The sequence below is a fragment of the Lithobates pipiens genome, unplaced genomic scaffold (genome assembly GCF_037356315.1).
Source record: "Lithobates pipiens isolate NorthernLeopardFrog02 unplaced genomic scaffold, aLitPip1_a1.2 Scaffold_16, whole genome shotgun sequence".
NCBI classification, from domain to species: Eukaryota; Metazoa; Chordata; class Amphibia; order Anura; family Ranidae; genus Lithobates; species Lithobates pipiens.
Window position 1 is genome coordinate 445,507,736 of NW_027507748.1, and position 23,236 is coordinate 445,530,971.

At 45.6% G+C, this 23,236-nt stretch overlaps 1 protein-coding gene across 2 annotated transcripts in view; it reads right to left on the reverse strand.

Moving 5' to 3' along the window:
* The window catches only part of UBE3A (ubiquitin protein ligase E3A), an 84,753-nt gene extending 62,887 nt beyond the window's left edge, over positions 1-21,866 (reverse strand). The window contains exons 1-2 of one of the 2 annotated variants that reach the window (XM_077482762.1): positions 21,368-21,866; positions 3,273-3,317 (exon numbers count right to left, since the gene is read on the reverse strand). In XM_077482762.1, coding sequence (XP_077338888.1) covers positions 3,273-3,317; positions 21,368-21,477 — 155 coding nt within the window. In that variant the 5' untranslated portion in view covers positions 21,478-21,866. The remainder of the gene's footprint in view (positions 1-3,272; positions 3,318-21,367) is intronic. The other variant, XM_077482763.1, reaches the window with a different exon arrangement.
* Positions 21,867-23,236: the final 1,370 nt, after the last annotated feature.

A 23,236-nucleotide genomic window follows, 5' to 3' on the forward strand; every position in this document is an offset into this window, starting at 1 on the left:
AGGGGGATAAGGATGAGGACACTGAACATTGAAGCAGGGGGATAAGGATGAGGACACTGAACATTGAAGCAGGGGGATAAGGATGAGGACACTGAACATTGAAGCTCGCGGATAGGGATGAGGACACTGAACATTGAAGCAGGGGGATAGGGATGAGGACACTGAACATTGAAGCTCAGGGATAAGGATGAGGACACTGAACATTGAAGCACAGGGATAAGGATGAGGACACTGAACATTTAAAGCTTGCGGATAGGGATGAGGACACTGAACATTGAAGCACAGGGATAAGGATGAGGACACTGAACATTGAAGCTTGCGGATCGGGATGAGGACACTGAACATTGAAGCATGGGGATAGGGATGAGGACACTGAACATTGAAGCACAGGGATAAGGATGAGGACACTGAACATTGAAGCTCGCGGATAGGGATGAGGACACTGAACATTGAAGCATGGGGATAGGGATGAGGACACTGGACATTGAAGCACAGGGATAAGGATGAGGACACTGAACATTGAAGCTCGCGGATAGGGATGAGGACACTGAACATTGAAGCATGGGGATAGGGATGAGGACACTGAACATTGAAGCACAGGGATAAGGATGAGGACACTGAACATTGAAGCTCGCGGATAGGGATGAGGACACTGAACATTGAAGCACGGGGATAAGGATGGACACTGAACATTGAAGCTCGGGGATAAGGATGAGGACACTGAACATTGAAGCACGGGGATAAGGATGGACACTGAACATTGAAGCATGGGGATAGGGATGAGGACACTGAACATTGAAGCATGTAGCTCAGGATAGGCACTACAAGTCCCAGCAATGCAAAACCTACTAGGTAACAAGGGAAGTATTAGTGTTGTAACGAACGGCCCAGTGTTTGTGTTGTGTGTAACTTCACTTCCGTAACATTATGTGATGGTTTCGCTGAACTGTATTGCCGAAACTATGTTGGAACGCACGGCGCAAGTGTTTGGAACGCATCGCGCATGCGCAGTACGCAACAACGTGGCCCGTGTTTGTGTTGTGTGTAACATCACTTCCGTAACATTATGTGATGGTTTCGCTGAACTGTATTGCCGAAACTATGTTGGAACGCACGGCGCGAGCGTTTGGAGCGCATCGCGCATGCGCAGTACGCAACAACGTCACTTCCGCACCATCCTGTGATAGGCATCAAACTGTGACACTACACCTGGGCTCAAATGTTTGGAGTCCCATACCCTGCAACGGTATGGACAAACTTCCAGAATCACTGTTACAGATCAGTAAGGCAGCGATTAGCATTACAGTCAGGCAGCTACAATTTTCAGGAGAGGTCTGTAACAGCAATTTGTGTGCATTGCTCTCAACACAAGTGTTACTAAACCCAGGACCCTGCATTCACTATACCTAGTTGTACACAGAACATAGAAAACATTTTTAGTAAGTATAAACTGCTAAATACTTTTTCGCATCAGCAGTATATACAAGTCTTTTGACCTATCAGTGTCTGGCTGAGAACTGGTTAAAGCTTGTGGGAGAAGTGTTCATTCTCCTCTGAATGTCCATGAGGCTGCATCACCCCTGACCCTCTGTTTGGACAGTGCTGATCACATGCACCATCCCAAAAAACAAACAAAAATAGCAATACACGCCAAACTGAGCATGTACAAAGTGACTCCAAAAGGCTTGGTCTTATTGGGAGATGGATTGGGGACAGTGGAAGAAGGGGAGGATAGGAGAAGACGCAAACAGCCTTTTTACACAATGCGGAGGATTAACCCCTTAGGTTCTACAGAGAGTATAACAAGCATGCTTTACGGCATATACACATTGATTTTACTGTTGTGGGTTTGGTAACACTTTAAGGCTTCATGTACACTAGCCTATGCTTACGGCAGCCATGGGAAAACGCAAAATGCTGCAAAAACGGCATAAAAATGTGCTGTGGACGTGACGCAATTCTTTCTCCTTCAGGAGAGGATGATTGGGGCTCCCCCTAACTGCAACAGCTCCTAAACTCTGTTAAAATCCTATATGTACTGTGGCAGCACGCAGGTAAAGTCACCTGGTTGTATCCAGGATGGGAAATATGTGTGCCCTAGATTCAGGCTTTATGCAGACCTTTACAATTAGAGGGGAAGAGTTAATGAGCCCAGCTGAAGTAAGTGGGCTCATTAAGACCTCTACAAAAAACCCCAGCATGCTTAGGGAGATGCTCCATCCTGGAACCAGTTTTGTGTTGTATAGACTGGGGAGTGTGATATCTGTTCTGTGCGGTGAGTTAACGCCTGTGTGGCAAACCTCTACAACAGAGACAGGGACTGGTGCAGCACAAGGCTGCACTCAGTTGTTAGACAGGGAGTCTATGTGTGTAGTTAGAGGTCAAGCTGACCAGGATTTATTTTAATGTTTTATTTTTGTTTGGCTGTTATATGTATCACTGTATGTAGCATAAATAAACCGCATCTTTTGTTTTTTGCACCTACAACGCTGTCTGTTGTGCCTGATTTTGTGTTGTGAACCCATCCAGGGGGTCACACACACCCGCTGCCGAGCTAACCCCTCACAGTACATTGAGACAAAGGCTTTTAGGGAGTTGAGTTTAGCAAAACAAAAACACACACCAAAAGCTACCCGTGTAGGCTAGTGTACATGAAGCCCACGTCTGCCCTGATAAAAAACCTAATAATGGTCTGCCTGGACAGGTTTCCCTTTAAACAGAAGCTACTGGGAGCACTAGTATTTCTACCACTACAGGGAGCTTATAGCCAGAAACGTATTGTCTAACATGTATCAATTTGCCCAAAATAAAATGCAGGTCATCAGACAGCTGAAATGTTGACATATCCATAGGGCAGTTTGACTAAATATTGACTAAAATAGAAAGCCATGATATTGCAGTGTGAGCAAATAATAAGAATATGGCTGATCACATTAGACACTTTAGAAAATTCCCTTCTGCTCTCTTCATTGAATGACCAAGTGTGGTGCTAAAGTTCCCTGTCCACAATGCATACAGAAAAAGGAATGTGTCTAGGGGGTAAAATGAAAATATTTTCTAATAAAAACTAGCAGTCAACAATTGATTATAGGAAGACCATACTCTACAAACTGCCTTCACTGTGGTATATGGATGAGGTACAGAGATATAAAAAAAAAGTATCAAGAACTGGAGAGCGATTTAGGTTTTGTCCCCCTTCATACCATCAGGACTATTTCATGAATGCACGTTTGAAATGGTTTTATTATTAAAGTTAAAGTAATGATACTTACATTCGGCTATTTTCTAGGTTTTCAGAATTAGGATCTCCTGGTGATCTGTAAAACAAACATCAGTGCTTATTCAGCAGCTGACTGGATATCTCACCATGATAGTTGTAACTTTAACATTCCATTATATATTTGAAGGAGGGACAGCACTGACAAAAAGGCAAAGTTAACACAACTTTGTTATGACATTTATCCTAATCAACAGCAAAATGTTAACATGGTTGTAACCCCTCATATATACCTATAGGTAATACACAGGAAATGAAATAAATCCTCCTACATAATTGGTACCTGTTTATCTGCAGCTGTGGGAGGGAGAGGGAGAGGGGGGAGAGGGGGAGAAGGGGGGAGAAGGGGGGAGAAGGGGGGAGAAGGGGGGGAGGGGGAGAAGGGGGAGAAGGGGGAATCTCTCTCTATATCTAGCTAAACCCATTTTAAGAAAAGTCTTCTGATGCTCTCCAGAAATACAGCTATACTTGCAAGAAAAGAGAACAAAGGTTCCACAGTCACCACTGGTTGCACTGATCAAGAGCAAAGGTGAGAAAGACCTGTGGTTTTCAAAGTGTGGAACTAAAGAGGAGATTATTACACTGCCCTTAAAGAATACTCCAGCTACTGCATGCAAGAGTTTTTACAGCTCCCTGACAAGTACTCTAGAATCAGCTACTGTGGTGTCGAGTACCACAGAATTGTGAATTCTTATTAAAGCTAGAAGTGTAGATGTGTTTCTCCAATGCATACCAGTGTGCTGTACATTTCACTTAATTGAAGACCAAGTTTAACACCAAGTTATTTTTCATTCAAACAAGTGGGCTGCACAGGAAAAAAAATAATAAAATCATCTCAGATTCCTGCATCCACACAAGCGATAGGGATGCAGGAATCTCTCCCGCAGAATACACTGACCAGCACTGCAGCAACTGATGGAATGCTGGTTTTTGAGAAGGACCATTCGACAGAAGTCAGTCAACAAGCAGCTTTTGCTGAACAGAACTACACAGAATGTAATTTGGTACGTGTGTACCCAAGATTTAGGCCTTGTTCACTTGATTGAATAAAAACCCGTATATCAAGACTTTGCAAAGCTTTGGGCAAATTTTTGTTGAAGTCTTTGAAAATCTCTTCAGTTTGGGAACGTTAAACACAGATCTTAAAGGCCAAGTTCACCTTTAGGAGTATGTTACACCCTAAATATGGGATCTTCTCCCCACGCCAGCTGTCATAATTTGTAAACAGCAAGGCAGTTGCAGGGCTCACCACACACAGCTAAGTCATTCAGTTTCCTGTGAATGAATAGACTGTTTGTAGTTCCCAATGAACTGCAAGTACACTAGTGAGGGCACTAGTAGTTCATTTATTCTTCCTGTCTACATTGGAAGTAGGGGCAGGCAGTGTACTGAGAGTCTGCAGGATTCGGGGGTGCAATGCTTTACAGGATGCTATGTAAAAATAAATACACTTTTTGCAGGTAAAAAAAAAAAAAGTGTATTTTTTTTATTGTTTTACAAAAAGTGAACTTGGCCTTTTTCGAAAGTGTTGACTGTCACTTTAAACAGTTTTTTAAGCTGACGCTTACTGAAGGCTGCTAGCAACTTGTTTAAAGTGACAGTTCCCACCCCATTAAGATCTGTGTTGTAGCATTCCCAAACTAGAGCTGAAAGGTACTTTGAAGAGGATGATTTTTGCCTGTTAGCTGCACTAGGCATCACCACTCTCCTCTCTCCCTCAACAAAACAATCTATTTTTTTTTTTTTTTTTTTTTTTTTATACACGGGACGTTTTTACAACATCTCCTGAACGACTTAACTTGACAGATAGTAACCCAAGTTGTGTTTTTTTTTTCAAACAAAAAAAAAAAAACAAAAAAAAAAAACACCTGTAAACAAAGACGCAGCTAAATGAGTTACCGCATTTAGAAGAGTTTGGAGCTTGAAATGCCTCTAAACTCAGCTTCTGAACCAATTTTTTTGCGTTCCAAAAAAAGCCTCTAAACTCAACTGTCTAGAAACAACCCTGTGTACAAGTACTGATAAGATAACAGAGAAGAGTTCAGGAGCAGTTAAGAAAAATGCCCAACTTCTCCTAAACGTCCATTTACCAGCAGAAGTGTATACGAGGCCTTAGAGCCAGTTCACACAGGGGCGACTAAGATCCGACTTCAGGTTGCCCCTAGTCGCCTCAGGTCGGACAACATTTAAAAATCAATGTAAGTGAATGAGAGCCGTCTTAATGCACGCTACTGAAGTCGCTCCGACTTCAGAAGAGGTTCCTGTACTACTTCAATCCGACTTGTAGGAGACTGGTACCCATTGATTTCAATGGAGGTCGCCTCCAAGTCGGATCTCCATCTATACGGAGGCGACTCTCACAGAATTATCAGCTGTCAAGAGGGAACTCCACGCCAAATTTATGAAAAAAAATTGGCGTGGGTTCCTCCTCTGAGAGCATACCAGGCCCTTAGGTCTGGTATGGATTCTAAGGGGAACCCCCTACGCCGAACAAATGGCGTGGGGTCCCCCCGATCCATACCAGACCCTTATCCGAGCACGCTACCCGGCCAGCCAGGAAAGGGGGTGGGGACGAGCGAGCCCCCCCCACCCCAAAGCACCTTGTCCCTATGTTGATGAGGACAAGGGCCTCTTCCCGACAACCCTGCCCATTGGTTGTCGGGGTCTGCGGGCGGGGGGGCTTATCGGAATCCGGGAGCCCCCTTTAATAAGGAGGCCCCCGGATACTGGCCCCCCCACCCTATGTGAATGAGTGAGTATGGGGTACAATATACCCCTACCCATTCACCTGTGAAAAAAAAAAAAAAAAATGTACAAAAACACACAAGGGTTAAAATAGTTTATTGCACAGCTCCGGGGGTCTTCTCACCGGACTCCTCCGCTATCTTCTGCTAGCGGAGGAGCCCAGCTTTCTTCTTCGTCGCCGCCTTCTTCTTGTCCCCCTCTTCGGTTCTTCTTGCCGGGCCACCGCTTCTTCTTCCAGCTCTTTTACTAGCGGTGGCCCGGTCTTCTGTCGCCGCCGTCGTGCTTCTTCTTCTGGAGATGTTGACTCGATGCTCTCTCTGGCCGCAATGCCAGGAACGCAGTGCTCGGCGACTTGTATAGGGACAAGGGGCAGGGTCACCGGTTGATGTCACATGGTGACTCCGCCCCCTTGTCCCTATATAAGTCGCCGCGCACCGCGTCCCTGGCATTGCGGCCGGAGAGAGTGTCGAGTCAACATCTCCAGAAGAAGCGAAGCGGCGGCCGCGACAGAAGAACGGCCCACCACTAGTAAAAGAGCTAGAAGAAGAAGCGGTGGCCCGGCAAGAAGAACCGAAGAGGGGGACAAGACCCCCAAAGTCGGAAGAGTCCGGCGAGAAGACCCCCGAAGACGGAAGACCCCCGGAGCTGTGCAATAAACTATTTTAACCCTTGTGTGTTGTGTTTTTTTGTAAATTTTTTTCACAGGTGAATGGGTAGGGGTACATTGTACCCCATACTCATTCACATAGGGTGGGGGGCCGGTATCCGGAGCCCCCTTATTAAAGGGGGCTCCCGGATTCCGATAAGCCCCCTGCCCACAGACCCCGAAAACCGCGGCCTGGTACAGCTCAGGAGGGGGGGCCCGCTCGCTTGTCCCCACCCCCTTTCCTGGCCGGCCGGGTATCGTGCTCGGATAAGGGTCTGACATGGATCTGGGGGGGACCCCCATGCAGTTTTTTTGGCGTAGGGGGTTCCCCTTAGAATCCATAGCAGACCTAAGGGCCTGGTATGCTTTTGGAGGGGGAACCCACGTCAAATTTTTTTCATAAATTTGGCGTGGAGTTCCCCCTTCAGAGCACATTCTCTGATTGGCCACGGCAAAAGTCGCCTGGCCTGGGGCGACTTAAAGTCGTGTTGTAAGTCGCCCCAGGTCGTGTTCAAGTCGTCTCCAAGTTGCCTCACAAAGTCGTCCTGGAAGTCGTGTCGCCCCTGTGTGAACCGGCTCTTACTGTATAGGCTTCTAATGATACACTGTCAGAATAAAAAGGCATGTCATCCTTCCCTAGGCAAGGAATGTAGAAGTGGCAAGTACCTGCGGAAAAGACCATCGCTACCTACAAAATATAAAATTAAAAAATAACCATAAATAGGTAAAAAGGAGAGTTAGGTTTCTGCAATGGGTAAGCGGTGAATGAAGGTTCACTTTAATAATATGCTTAAGATTGCAATTAGGAGCAGATTTTTTTTTACTGTACAGGGCTGCACCCAATGCAGTCTAAATGTGCTTTTGACCCGTTGGTGAAAATAGCATGCACTATATCGGGAGCCTCCTGCTTTTGACAAATTGCACACTTGCATGCCTACAAAGTAAACTGATACAGATGTTACATGGCAATGACTGCTCCCAATCCTGGCGTGACAGCCGATACCTGCGACGACCTTACTATTGACCAGCACAGTTCATAAGAGTATGCAGCACTACTTTGATCCAACTGGTTATCTTAAGAAAACTTGGAAATTAGATCATTCAAAATAAGGATGATACAACAGGAAATGGGTGCACTTAGCAAAAGGGCAATACAGCTAAACCTATTCACTGTAAGCATTACCCTTGAAAATCGTATGCAGTCAGGAAACGTCTGTTTCCATCACAGGAATTCTAACTTAAAGTACTCTTCTCATGAGAAGAAAAAAAAAAAAAAAAATAAAAAAAAAAAAACACACGGGCTGCCAGTGCTGGCCTCTCTGAAAATGCCGGTGGCCTGGCTTAGAGCAAGCGTCTCAAAATTCCTGATTCCTGTTGCACTAAAACCAAAAGCAGAGGCGACCCTTGTGTGACCTATTTCAACTCCACTCCTTAGAATGTCAACACAAGTCCAGAACAGACCGTACAATTGAATCAGAACTGACTAGGCTCAGAGAGGCCATAAGGGATCATTCCCTATACAAAGCGAAACATTCAGTTAAAGGCAGTCATTCTTTTTACGAATATGGAGACAAGTGTGGCCGCCTACTGGCCAATGCCTTACGCACCAAGCGATCAGACATACGTACCAGCTTTACTTTCGTCATCTGGTTCTAAAGTCCACTGTTCTCAGAAGCTGGCGGAGAGCTTCCGCAACTTTTAATCTAAACTCTGCAACTTAGACCAACCTCCCACTTCCAATTTGAGCCCCTCAGACATCTGCAAGTATCTTAGGGAATCCAACCTCCCTATGCTGACTACAGAAGAGCGTGGACAACCTTTGTAAGCCTAAGAATTTGCGTCGGCCATAGCTACCACTCAGGCCGGTATGGCTTCCAGTCCCGACAGGTTCACCCTCCCTTACTATAAAGGGTATCAGGATTCCTTGGAACCTCACTTTATCGTGGCTTTTAACGCCGTCTTAGACTGACACAGATTCCCTGGGGACATGCAACACGCATCCATTTCAGGGATCTCTAAACTGGGTACGGAACTGTTACTATGTGCCAGCTACAGACCTATTTCCCTTTAAAACTGAGATATGAAACTATTCACCAAAATTCTGGCTTCTAGGATGAATGCCTTGCTGCAACGCTTAATTGCAACATATCAAGTTGGTTTTATTCAAAATAGGGAGGCTAAGGACAACACCATTCGGATCTTTCTTCAAGAGATGCTCAAATTTGTGGGAATACCAGACCCCATCCTGTCATGGATTTCAGCCATTTATAAGAATCCCACTGCCATGGTACGGGTAAATTGCTACGATTCAAACCTCTTCTCCATATCAAACGGCACCAGACAGGGTTGTCCCCTGTCCCCACTACTATTCATTCTCTCTCTGGAACCTTTTTTTACAACATATTAGGGGTAACCCATCTATCCGAGGCATTACAGGCAGAAACTACCAACACAAGGTGGCGGTGTACGCCAACGACCTCTCATTTTATATCACCAAGCCTCTTACCTCCTTCCTTACTGTCCTTTTTACAGGAGTTGAAACGCTATAGTAGCTTTTCTAAATTCAAGCTCAATTTACAAAAATCAGTGGCCTTAAATATCTCCCTAACAGATGCTACCAGAGTGAGCTTACGCCCTTATTTTCCATTCAAATGGGCTAACCGCTCGATTCAATATCTGGAACCAAAATTCCTGCGAACCTAAAATACATTCTCCCCCTCAATTACCAACCTTTCCTGTCAACGTTAACCTTAAAAAGTGGGACACTCTGGCCCTTTCTTGGTTTGGCCGTTGTAACGTACTTAAGATGATGAACAGGATTCCCAGACTCCTGTACTTATTGCAGGCACTGCCAGTTAAAATACCTCAGACCTTTATGTGGTATGGTCAGAATTTATCAAATTCATTTGGCAAGGTAAACATCCACGCCTTGGTAGAGCGTTACTGTTATGACCTAAGCTGAAGGGCAGAGTAGGTTTCCCTGACCCATATTACACTGCGGTGCAGATGACCAGGGTCGTGGACTGGTGCCGACAGTGCCCTGAAACTCTGGGTATCGCTGGAACCAGAGGCAGCCCAGGCTCCGCTTCCTGGCCTGCCCTGGGCAGGGAAAACCCACATTACACTTAACTACTCATCCATTGATTGGCTCCACTTTAACGGAACTGGACAGGTTTTTCCAACTATCTACACTATTTCGCTTCGCCAATGACTGATTATAGGGCACCCAGGGTTTGTACCTGGTCTCACCGACCCGGCTTTTCTATCCCAGGGACTTCTGAGGGCCTTGCAACTTTGGCAATCGTCCGGTTGGATATCTTCAGAGAATTTGCTCTCTGGACGGGCCCCTCTTAAAACTGGATCACTGGAGGACTTTAATTGCACTTCCTTAGATTATTGCCTAGTTCGGCTCTCTTTAGTCGTAAGCGCCACTCTTTCAAGGAGCTTTGTCTGAGAGAGGAACCAATCCAGAGTTCCTTATCAACCTTGTATAAATCCTTGTTGGATCTCCATTCCATAGAAGACCCCCCGTTCTTAAAATGGGAGAGAGACTTGCAAGTTACCTTTACTGAACCCCAAAAGGAGAGAATACCTTTTTTTTGTGCAGAAATCCTCCCTATGCAGTAGGTACCAGGAAACCACGTACAAAATTTTGACAAGCTTTTTATAGAACCCCCATCAGTTCTGGAAAAAATATCCCCTCTTCAGACGGATCATTGCTGGTGTTGTGGCCTCCATTCGGGTACCTTTCTACATATTTTTTTGGAAATGTCCTACGCTTGCTACTTTCTGGCAACCAGTGCTTATGCTCATACACAAGTTCAGACATTTGATTACAAGAAATCCGCTGCGGTCCTGCTTAACCTCACCCCATGGTCAAGGAAACGTTACCACAAATCCCTTCTCAAGCACCTCCTTAATGCTGCACAGGCTTGCATTTCACCTCTGTGGAAGCAACAGTCTACCCCAACGGTGGCCCAGTGGTTCGCAAGAGTGAAGGACATAGAGCAAATAGAAGATCTGACCACGGCTTTATGGGATAAGTCAGAGGGATTTACTGGGCCTCTTCCACTTCTCGGATGAATTCCTCCAATACACCCAAGTAAGATTATTTGTCGGTGGTTCCCACTGCCTGACTGACGATGTTGATGCCCTCTCCTTGGAGGTGACCCCTCCATCACCCCCCCCCCCTTTTTCCTTCTCTTCCTACCTCTTCCTCACTCTTGCTTCTTTTCCAATTCCCTTAAAATAAATAGATGAAAATACAGTGTGTACAGAATAGCATTCTCTATCCCATTTTAGACTTCCCTGGCAATCTAGGGGTATCCCCCCCTCGGACAGGCTCACCTTTGGTATAACCTGCTTGAGGGGTTTCATACATATAGATAATAATGTTTTGTATTTGCTATTGCCTTCAATATTTGTTTTGACCTTCCATAATACAATACGAAGTATTGGTAGTACCTCACAAGCTTGGCATTGATTGTTTGTTCAGAGAAGTTACCTTTTTATTGTACCCGTGACACATCTTTAAATAAAATAAAAAATAATAATAAAAAAAAAAAAAAAAGAAGAAGGAGGAGAGGCCAGCACTGGTATCCTACATAATTCTCCACTGAAAAAAATAAAATAAAATAATCAAAGCATATTACTGACAAACATGATTGATATTAATGAATTTTGGGTATAATTTTATTGTTTGTCTAATATACTAATCATTAAGCTGCTTGTCCCTACTGCAGACACAGCATGGGACACTGAGAAATTAAACTGGAATCAATGAATGTAATTTACACCATGGTGCTGCAGTGTAGCATGTCCAATTAACTGTACACACACCGCTTTCTGATGATAATAGCACATTCTAAGGATTACAGAAACACATTCAACACACTCCACTAACATTTTTCTCTTCCTTTTAACTTTAAAGCGGAGTTATCCTCAAAAAAATCTACTCGCCCCTCTCACAAATGCAGGTTTGTCCAGCTGTGATTTGCCTAGCTGCAATCTGGGTCCAATGCATGCATCTCTGATGTCATTGGGAGCCGGCTGTCTCTTCCAGATTCAGGAAGCCAGCCCTGTGATGACGCACCTCCTGGTCCACACTGCTACCAGCTGCTGTATTAAAGCTGATGCCTTCTGAGATATGCGACATGCACATTTCAGGTAGCTTCAGGAGTGGAGGGGATGCCATTCTTCCCTAGATGACAAAAAGTAAAAAAAAAAAACTTCTTACATTCTGGTGGAGGGGTTCCACTGGAATAAAGTGTATTAAGATGAGGATCCACTTTGAGTTCAAAGCAGTTCTATATCAAAACATGAAAAGCTTATCAGCCACATATTAGCAGTTTATCAGAAGACTGTCTACCCTTTGCTAGGAATACTAGACAGGTACCATGTCACACAAAATGGCACTGTCAGGAGTCTAAAGGACTGTCATCAGCACATCACTGTGGAAACTGAACTTTAAAACATGTTTTATAGCCTAAAGAAGTACAGCCAAAGCTTGTTTGACTGTACTTCTCTTGTGGATCAGAGGAGTGCAGTTCGTTTTGCACTCTTGTAACCTGTTTTCAGCAGACAGCGGGCTGAAGCCCACTGTTGGCTGACATCACAGAGCTGGTCCAGGCTGTGGAAAGATCGCAACAGTATGGCTGGGATCTGCCCACAACCTTAGACCGGTACCTGACTCAGTCTCTCAGTGAGAGACAGCTGGCCGCCCCTGCACCCTCCACAGCCCAGCACTTCAGTGAGCGAGGAAGGGGCAGAGCAGATAGTGGCAACTGACTGTCACCAGTTCTCTGCTCACGGAGCTGTGAGAACATAGCGATCGGTGGTGTTTGATCCCTCATTTAGAACGGGGGGGGGGGCATATGCAGCATTAGATTGATGCTGTCTCCACCTAGATAAGTATGATTCTACAAAAAAAAAAAAAATCCCATACTTCTCTTTTAATTGCAGTTTTTTTTAATACCAAACACATGCACTAAATTTTTCTGATTCCAAATGCAGTGATGAACATTTCAAGGTGACATAATGCTATCACTGGATATTTCGAAGTGTCAGGAACACCTCAGAAGTGTGATGAGACTAGGGTTGTCCCGATACTACTTTTTTTTTTTTTTTAAGACCGAGTACTGATACTTTTTTTCCTCATGTACTCACCGATACTTTATTTTAATGTTATGTGACAGTTTTCAAAGCACAATACAGATTAGGTAGCACTAATATGCAGCACTGATGGGAGGCATTGACAGGTGGCACTGGCACCAATAGCTGGCACTGACAGGCAGAACTTATGGGCATTGGACACTGATGGGCAGGCGCTGCCATGCCATGAGGAAAGGCTGCCTGCGACGCCCATCTTGTTAATCCTTGCACTCAGCCACATTAAAAGCTGAAGCGGCCATCTTGTTACACCAAGCCTGAACTATATGGGCTGGGTGTAATAAGGTGTCCACTGCTGGCTTAATGTGGCTGAGTGCAGGGTGTACCAAGATGGGTGTCAGTATGTGCAACTGCTGACGTCGACACGGAGAGCCACTTCCGTTGTTCCGCCCGCTAACTTCCAGTTGCGCCGGGTCGCTTTATTCATTGCTCCCAGGTATCGGGAGCATTTGTGCGAGTACAAGTACTCCCGCAAATGCTCGGTATCGGTACAACCCTGATGGAGATCCTTAAATGGACTTCTCTAAAACTAGTAAGAGTACATCAGACAGTTCATGGCAAACTGTTCCAATATCTGTTGATCGTCTCACAAATTCAGAGTACTCCTGCACACCCTTCTTGCTTAATTTCAAAAAAATATAAGCCCTCCCAGTTCACATCTGAAAAATAAGTGTATATATATGTTGTGGAAAAAAGGATGCAAGTGGGTTTTCGCAGTTTAGAAAAAATATAATTGAGCAGGACTGACACTGCATGCATTTCAGAGATCCCATTATAATTAAAAGAAACATATTTAGAAGGAAAAGGATTGCATGTCTACCTCCTGCAAAAAAAAAAAAAAGACACATACTTGTCTATGCAGTGGTACAGAGTACTTAAAAGGAGAAAATGGAAAACCTATCTATGGATTTCTATATTTCGATTGCAGTCTATGACAGAGCTGAACACAGGGCCGATTGGTATAGGGGTTAGTGTTAAATGTTAGCGACAGGTCCACTTTAAAATACAGTACATAAATCATTCATACACTAATTCTGAGGTTTCAGTAAGGATTCTCACGCTTTGGCCCAAGGTTGACTAAGGGCCGGTTCACACAGCGAGGCGCGGCGAGGCGTCTCCGACTTACCTCGCCGCGACCTGCGGGGAGCTCAGCGGCGACTTGCAGAGGACTTCTGTATAGAAGTCAATGCAAGTCGCCCCGAAGTAGTACAGGAACCTTTTTTCTGAGTCGGAGCGACTCGAGTCGCTCCTCTCAGAACGGTTCCATTGTACAGAACGGGGGCGACTTGCGGGAGCGAGGCGAGGCGAGGCGAGCCGTGTCGCCTCGCCTCGCTGTGTGAACCGGCCCTAAAGTGACAACCATGTTACTGCCATGTTTTGAAAACATCAGCAATAGCAGTCCATGCGTTTAATTATGTGCTGGTTGCAAAATGCTAAGGCCCCCTCCACATTGGGGCGGTGTGGGCGTCGGCGGTAAAGCGCCGCTATTTTTAGCGCCGATTTACCGTCGTTTTAGCAGAAGTATGCGGCCGCTAGCGGGGCAGTTTTAACCCCCGATAGCTTTCACACTGGAGTAAAAGGGGCCAGTTTTTTTAGGCCCTACACAGGCACTATTTTTGGCACTGTATCGCCTGAAAACCACCCAAGATATGACATTTACTCAACTGACTGTGTCATGCGGTACTGAATAACTTAAACTATGGGGATCCTGGCAGAACTTCCAAATGCTTTGCAATGCTAACGCATTTCCAGTCTGCACCATCAGGTTGTTGTACACTCAGCAGTAATTCCAGCCATTTCAGCAGAGCACTATTCCATAATCAATATTCACTTCTGGGGTGAAGATCCACTATTTGTAAAGTGTGAATGAGTCCTACAGTTAACATCCTGTAAAAAACGAAATCCCCTTTCAGTCAAAGAAAAACATAACAATAAATAAAAACACCTAGCTTACATAACAGAGGTAGAAATGAACAAAACAAAGAACTTTGAAAGTGCATCATAATGAATAAGGTGGAGATGAGCAAGAGGACCGCCAGACAAAAACTATTTTTGATCAGTGTCAGAAATAGTGAAAAATCTGTGAAATAAGTTAAAGGAGAAGTGCAGCCAAAAACCTTTCAGCAGACAGCAGGCTAAAGCCCGCTTTTGGCTGTCATCACAGAGCCGGTCCAGAGCCGGGAAAGAACGCAAACCATATGGTTGGAATCCGCCCACATGCCTGGACCATCAACACCCGGCTCAGTCTTTATTAAGAGAGCCACTGAGAGCCTGAACCAGCTGCCCCCTCCATAATCCAGTGCTCCAGTGAGCACTGAAAAGGCAGAGCGGAGAGCCAGTGACAGACAGTCCTGAGAACCGAGCGATCGGCGGCATTTCATCACTCAGTTATCAGCCTTAGAGCCTGCGCTGTGACAATGGGCAGGGGATCTTCTCACTGAAGCTCACCCACTGTCACAATTTAAAAAAGCGTGGCTCCTCCCCCCATTTGCATCCTCCATTCACAGAGTTCAGTGTATGAGAGAACAACTACCGACACCCATGAACTACAAGGGCACTGGTGAGCTCTAGTAGTTCACTGTTCCAGCTATTCACTAACTGCCTGCCCTATGTGGCTACTTAGCATTTAACAATTTCTGGTACATTAAAGTCCTGGTCCCCTTTACACCTTCTGGTTCCATCTGCTATTTCCAACTACAGGACACAGTGATGATGTAGGGCCTGGCTGACTAAAGCAAAGTGTTCTTCTTCAATGGTAGAGCTTCAAAAAAAAAAGCAAAGAGACTAGTGACACATGGCAGTACAGGTAGGAATTGAAGTGGCTGTAAACCCTTACATATACCCAGTGAAGGGGCTATTCTCAGGTGATACACACAAGTCTTCCTATAGAAGTTGTACCAGTTTATCTGCATCCGATCTAAGTCCAGAAGTTATAAGCTTGTCTGAGTTCAGGAAAAAAAAAGAGCTGAAGTTCCACTATGCAGAGCTCAGTGAGGTGAGCTCTGAGAGCTGATTGGAGGGAAGGGGCGCACACCCCCCTTTCACACAGGACAGGCTGTGAATAAGCTGGAGATCCCTCCCCTGTCAGTTTTTGTTTCTCTTGGTGTCAGGCAGTGTTGAAAGAGCATCATAATTCAAATGAAAAAAAAATTGCATTTTAGTCAAAAGACTAACTAAAAAAAAAAAAAAAAAAAAAAAAAAATGGACATCAAAATTAACACTACGCTGCTGGTCATTTCTAAATTGGCAACACATTTCCATCCAGAGCCTATAATAATAGCACATTAACCACCTCAATACATGGCACTTACAACCCCTTCCTGTCCCGGCCATTATTCAGCTTTGAGCGCTGTCACGCTTTGAATGACAATGCTACACTGTAACCATGTGAACTTTTTATCTTTTCTTTCACACGAAGATAGGTTTTTTTTTTTTTTTTGGTGGTATTTAATCACTCCTGGGTTTATTTCTTCCCCCCCCCCCCCCCAAAAAAAAAAAAAGAAAAAAGAAAAAGGTTTTAGTTTCTGTCAGTAAAATTGCTGGCACAGATTGGTGCCAATTGCTGGCACTGGCTGGAACTTAATTGTAATCAGGGCACTGATGATCAGTGCCCTGATTACATCCTTAGATGTCCTCTGTGAAGAGATGCCGCTGATCGGTCAGTGTGTGGCGAGGCGCGCCGATTACTGGCATCTCCGTGTTTACATGCGACTGGCTGTGATTGGACACAGCCAATCACATGGTTAAAGAGCCGCGGCTCTTTACACAAATCGGGGTTGCGCAGTGTCCTAGCAACACAGCATGGCCTCGCTGCATGCGACAGCGGTCGTTCTAGGAGTTCACCATATGACGTCCACCCAGAATGAGAGCCACACCGCCCAGCCATCGTTTGACGGTGGGCGGGCAGCAAGTGCTTAAAGTTTAAACATGTATGGCACTACCACACAAGGATAAGTAAGGGGTATCTACTAAGGCGCTGAAAGAAAAAAAAGAAAAAGTATTTTCGGATATCTTTTCTTAATATTTAATGTTGGTAATATGTGCAATGGCATTAAAGCCAATAGAGTTTACAGTTTTCACCATTATAAAGTTGCACTTCTGTTTGTCAAAAAGCAATATTTTTGTTTATGAAACGTGGCAATATTTAAATGATGTTATATATCATAACTACTAAATCTGTGTCTGTAGTGCATGTTTAAACCTTAAAGTGAAGTTCCGACAAAAAATAAAAATAAGATTAAAAAAGTCAAAAAGTTAAAATACTGCAGCTGCTAACTTTTAATAAATCAGACACTTACCTGTCCCAGGGTCCAGCGATGCGGAGGAATGAAGCCCCACTCATCTCCCATTTCCTCTCTGTGACACTGGCATTGTCACTGTGGGCGCCCGGCTATGGCTTCAGCCGGGCACGCACGAGCCGCGTTGCATGCTGTGACTGGCTGGGCAATCATCTGGGACCTGTGACATGTCCCAGACGATTGCCAAGAGGGAGGAGGGAGAGGTGAACTTACTTCTGGCGCCGCAGTGCCCTGGGAGGAAGTGGGAGCTGGAACCCTCTAAAAAGAATGTTTCTGCACCCCCTCTCCCAAAAGAAATTACATGCCAAATGTGGCATGTCAGGGGGTCACCTTCCCTTAAAGCAGAAGTTCCATTTTTGGGTGGAACTCCACTTCAATACCAAAAATAACACATTGGATTTTTAGTCAAGGAGCACTTAATTAGTTTGGAAATTCTAGAGAAAGATTTAAATAATGCATTACAATTTAACAAAACCCATTAGATTTTAGTTGACTAAAGCATGACCAAAACTAAAATGCATTTTAGTCAAAAGACAGACTAAAACTAAAATTGAAATCCGATGTAAAAAATTAACCACTGCTGAACCACCCATCGCACATATACTGTGGCAGGGTGGGCCGGCTGCACGAAACGACATACCTGTACGTCATTTCATGAACAAGATACTGTGGGGGAGCTCAATGTCTGCCTAGGTAAACAAGGCAGATCCCCATTCTGACAGGGGACAACATTGAGATCTGCTGTTCCTAGTAAACAGCGATCGGTGTTGTCCCAGTGATCCCAGCCCACACAGAGGGAACACCCCTAATGTTATGATTGATCACCCCTAATGTTAACCCTCTTTCCTGCCAGTGTCATTTATACAATGATTACTGCAGTTTTTTTTTTTGTTTTTTAGCACTGATCACTGTATTGGTGTCACTGGTCCCCTAAAAGTGTCACTTAGGGTCAGATTTGTCTGCCACAATGTCGCCGTCCCACAAAACAAAAAAACCAACACAGAGGTGATCAAGCACCACCAAAAGAAAGTTCTATTTGTGGGGAAAAATAAGTACATCAATTTTGTTTGGGTACAACGTCGCACGACCGTGCAATTGTCAGTTAAAGCTACGCAGTGCCTCATCGCAAAAAATAGCCTCGTCATTAAGGGGATAAAACCTTCCGGGGCTGAAGTGGTTAACACTGGTGTCAGGAAAACTTGCCAGAAGTTATTCACGCTTATAGCAGAGAAAAGAAGCAACAGACAGGAATGACACTTAGTGCTCTGGATTGAGATAAGTACACACGATACAGAGATATGCTTTGTTCATATTTCATATCTGGAGGTTTACAACCACTTTAAATCTTTTCTTAAAGGGTTCGTTAACACATATAATAAAAAGAATGCCAGCCCCTCTATCATAGCATAGCACACTACCTACCGTATCTTATAGAAAAATGAGCAATGTAAATACTGATTTAGAGCTCTCTTCAGGCTGGTCACATGACTCATGGTCGCTGTACAGCTCTGATGGATACTGCAGGAGGGGCCCTGATCCCCCTCCGACATCAGCTGGGGAGATAACATGGCTGCTCAACCTCTCTTGTAGTAGCCTTGGAAAACGGGCTGAGAGTCGCATGGCCAGCCTGAAGATAGTCTCTACAAATGATTGGGAGCTAGTGGGACCAGCTTTCAATCATGTGACCACTGTGACAGTCAAAGTGATTATGTGATAGGCTGGTACTTCTCACCCCCTGGATATAAACATCCTATAAAGGGATGCTGGGGCTGTTGAGAAAGGCGTCAATAAGCTAGCACTTAATTTCCAGTTAACATACTAGTAACAGCCAGTTTAAGGAAACCCTTAACATAACTGTCACCTTGCCCATTCAGGACAAAGTGACAGTGTTTCTGCAGAGGGACACCCCTGACCCAATGATACATACCTTACTTGCACTTCCCCAGATCCCCTTCCATAGCCAGAGCCAAAAGCTGGTCCTACTAGATATGGAGGAACATGTGGTCTTCTCCTGGGCTACACACAGTCCTAAGGACTGTTAGCCAATCACTAAGCCTGAGCACTGTCATGTGACAAAGTCACATTACTGCTTCTCCTAACATCTGGCATAAGTCAACATGGGGGGGGGGGGGGGGGGGGTGTTCTACTAATACTTGATAATTGATAGCAAGCCGTGGCAGAGGAAGGAGTAGCAGGGCAACACTGGCAAGGGGACAGTTGGTCATGGGGGTACCTTCACAATGACACTGTCACCCGAATTGGCAAGATGACAGCATCTATAATCTCTTTCAGGGCCAGTTCACACCACATGCAGTCCAGTGCATTTTGTTTTTTTTCCTGCATCAAAAAAGCATTGAAAATAGGTTATATGGTTTCTAATAGCAGTTCACACCAGTGTGATCAGTTCCAGAAAAAATAAAAAATTTTTTTAGAACATGCTGAATTTTTCCTGCACTGGAACGCAGTAAAATGCATCATAAATGCACTGGAACACATAAAAAAAATGCGCTGGACCCCAGTACAGTGAAGAAGGGGTAAAAAAAAAAAAGGATCTGGAAATGCATCAAAAACAAAAATGCAATGGAACAGATCAAAAATGTGCATGCAGAAACACATCTGGAGCAGTTCTGGAGTGAATTTTGGTGGTGGGAACTCAATTAGAACCTATACAACACAAGCAATCAGTGCTGCTCTACACTGCACCACAAATAAATGATCAGCTCAGCATGAACCTTTGTACTCCATGGTGCATAGTAAATACATGCAGTAAATCAAGGCTGCCAATGAGAAATCTGCTTTAGTTGTCTCTTCTCCTCTGAAAATCTCAGATCTCTTTAGCAGCGTGAATGATTCCGGTTAGCTGAGCTCTCATTTCAGTCTAAGGTGCGTAATTCTACCCCTTTATTGTCCCAAGATGATAAACAGTGACAATTTTAAAGTGGCAGTCCGCCCACCGCCACAAAAATGAAAAGCCAGCAGCTACACATGTTGCATCTGCTGACCTTTAAAAATAAGACACTTACCTGTCCTGGAGTCCAGTGATGTCGGCACCGCAGCTAATGTTTCCATCAGCTGTCAGGTGCTGTCGCTGCCATAGCCAGTAAGGGAACCGGTAGTGAAGCATTACGGCTTCACACGACTCCCTACTGCACATGTGCGCTCTCCTACTGGCCCGGCTGCGGGGGGGGGGGGCAAGTGGTGATGTCAACAGCAAGTGGGGACAGGTATGTGGCATCAGAGGAAGGGATGAGACAAATGAGAGCAAGTTCTACTTTGGGGTGGACCTCCGCTTTAAGTACAGAAAGGCTAATTAACTAAGATTGAAGTGGATGTGCATGGCGAAAAGGGGAAGCTCTACTTGAGCGTACTCGCTCCCACTTCCCGCTCAGTTCGTCGCAGCAAAGTGAGCTGGAAGTCCTCCTCCCCCCCAAATCACAAAGCACTGCGCAGTAGGAAACCAGAAGATGGCGGCGCCCGTACCTGAGAGTCGATTAAAAAAAATCGGACGCCACTGGATGTCTGAACAGGTATGTGCCCGAATAGTACAAGACCAGGGGCGGACTAACAACTCATGGGGCCCCCGGGCAATAGGAGATTATGGGCCCCCCCGGGCAATAGGAGATTATGGGGCCACACAGTATACACATACGTTTCTATTATAGGATTTTTAGACCAAAAGGATGTCGGTAAGGGACATTTCAGAGACAGATGTAAAAAAAAAAAAAAAAAAAAGATTTTTTACATACTGTCCCTGGTTTTACCGAGGCTGGCAACCCTGATGGAGCCCCCTAGTGGCCCGGGGCCCTCGGGCAGTGCCCGAGTAGCCAAATGGTCAGTCCGCTCCTGTATAAATCTTCATTTCTGTGGGGGGGCTGGAACTCCTCTAGCTAAAACTAGAAGCGGATTGGCTGCCGTGTTTTTGTAAATTCTCAGTGTATTTAGAAGCTGTTCTCATCACACCCTCAGGCAGCCAATGACAGTTCACTTCCACCCACCGGGGATTATTCTTTACTTTATCTTAGCATTGTAATGCTGTTATCTGAAGAGTGGATGAAAAGTTTGGTGCAATGGAAATGAGTTTGGCAGTGACCATAGTACATTTGTTATAACAAGGCTCCAAGGAGGTATATATGAGGGGCTGAGGATTGGGATCCAAGTGAGGGTCAGTCCCTGCAGATGAGGCCTATGAGAGCTGTCCCCGCCCCCTCCCTCCCCCTCAGGGCCCTGTCTGACCTGTGTCCCCCGGGACTGTTCTCCGGGCTGCTGCAGGGGCTGTGTCTCCTGTCCTCGGGCTCCGGGACTCCCTCTCTCTCCTGCCGCCTCCTCTGGTCCGGGGAACTCATGCGAGAACCCGGCACAATCCAGCAAGCACACAACTAGTCCAGCAAGGCGGGCCCCCGGGCCATCCACACATCCAGGCTGCACCGATCTCCTATATGAATGAGTGCGGCACGGGGCAGACCTCTTACTACAAGGTGTCACACGGGCAGCAGTGTCGCTGGGGGGGGAGGTTACACTCAGCTACAGCCGTGCGGGGCCACACGACGTGTCAAACGGGAGGAGAACGAGAGCTGGCCGCTTCTTTCTGTTCTTGTCTTGTCACCCCGAGCCCAGCTCCGCCATCTTGCTACAAAACTCGGACCTCGGGCAGCGCAAACTAGGAGGACCGACGGGGAGGGCGGGGGTATCCCAGCGTGCAATGCGCCACTCTACCATAGACTTCTCCCCCTTGCTACACCACACCAGCCGCTGCTTCCGACCAGAACAGGCGGCGGAAGTGTAGAGCGACCCGTCTCTATGGTTTGGGTTGGGTGCAGACGGAGCATGCGCAGAAGGAAACATTGGGAGGCGATGGGAGCTGTTGGGTATGACAGCTTACCCTAAACCGTCCCCCTGTGGATGACGTTCAATGAGAATGCTGTTGGCGGCGAGGTGTTGGGGTTGCTAGGAAGCCTGATATTAAGGCTCGCTGCAACCTTTCATTGGCTTGTATGGAACATGGAGGAGTGTACACCACGTCTTCTTCCAGTACTTATGTACCCGGCAAGAGGGCTTGTTATTCATTGTAAATATGCAGGTTGTAATATACTACATTGGGATTTACACACCAGGGGGATTCTATCTCAGCTGGAGCCATTGCCCATAGAAAACAATCAGCTTATAGGCAGGTAGAGTTTGAAAAGCTGGGGAGGTTAGTGTTAATTGTGTTTCCAGGTTCTTTTCTTGGTGGGCTTCACTGGGTCTGATCCACTGGTTAAGTGTATATAAAACTAGATCCCAACCGCGCTACAGCGCAGTCGCACATTTCCTTGGAGGGGGTCATGACATCTTCCCGTAAATGCGCATGCACGCTCTGTGATTGCCATGTCCTCAGGACATAGCTGATCACAGATCGGGGTAAAGAGCCAATCACTGCAACTCTTTACCATGTGATCAGCTGTGTCCAATCACAAATGACTACGATGTATACACAAGTCCGTTATCAGCATTCCTTTCCTCACATTGTGAGAAGAGCTGGTAACTGGCTTGTGTGAAAGGGACATGTACACTGATAAGCAGAGCACTGCTTATCAGCGTCATGATTATCAGTGCAGCCCCAACTGTGCCGACAATCAGTGGCATCTCTCAGTGCCACCTTACCAGAGCCTATCAGTACCACCTCACCAGTACCCATCAGTACAGCCTATCGGTGCCACCACAGCAGTGCCCATCAGTGCAGCCTATCAGTGCCACCTCACCAGTGCCCATCAGTGCAGCCTGTCAGTGCCACCTCGCCAGTAGCCATCAGTGCCACCTCAGCAGTGCCCATCAGTGCAGCCTATCAGTGCCACCTCACCAGTGCCCATCAGTGCCACCCCACACTAATTTTAAATAACATTCAATTACAATATGAATTCTGTCGCAAATGCATACGCTATATTATTTTTTCTTTATTTGCTATTTTTTTTTCCCCACGAAAGTGGAGTTACCCTATAAGATAAAGAGCCTTCTGTGCCAGAGGAATCCCCCCTTCCAGTCCCCTTTTTACTTACCTGAGCCTGGTCTCGATCCAGTGCTGTGCACAAGAGCAGTCGCTCCTTCTGCCCTCTCCTTCCTCATTGG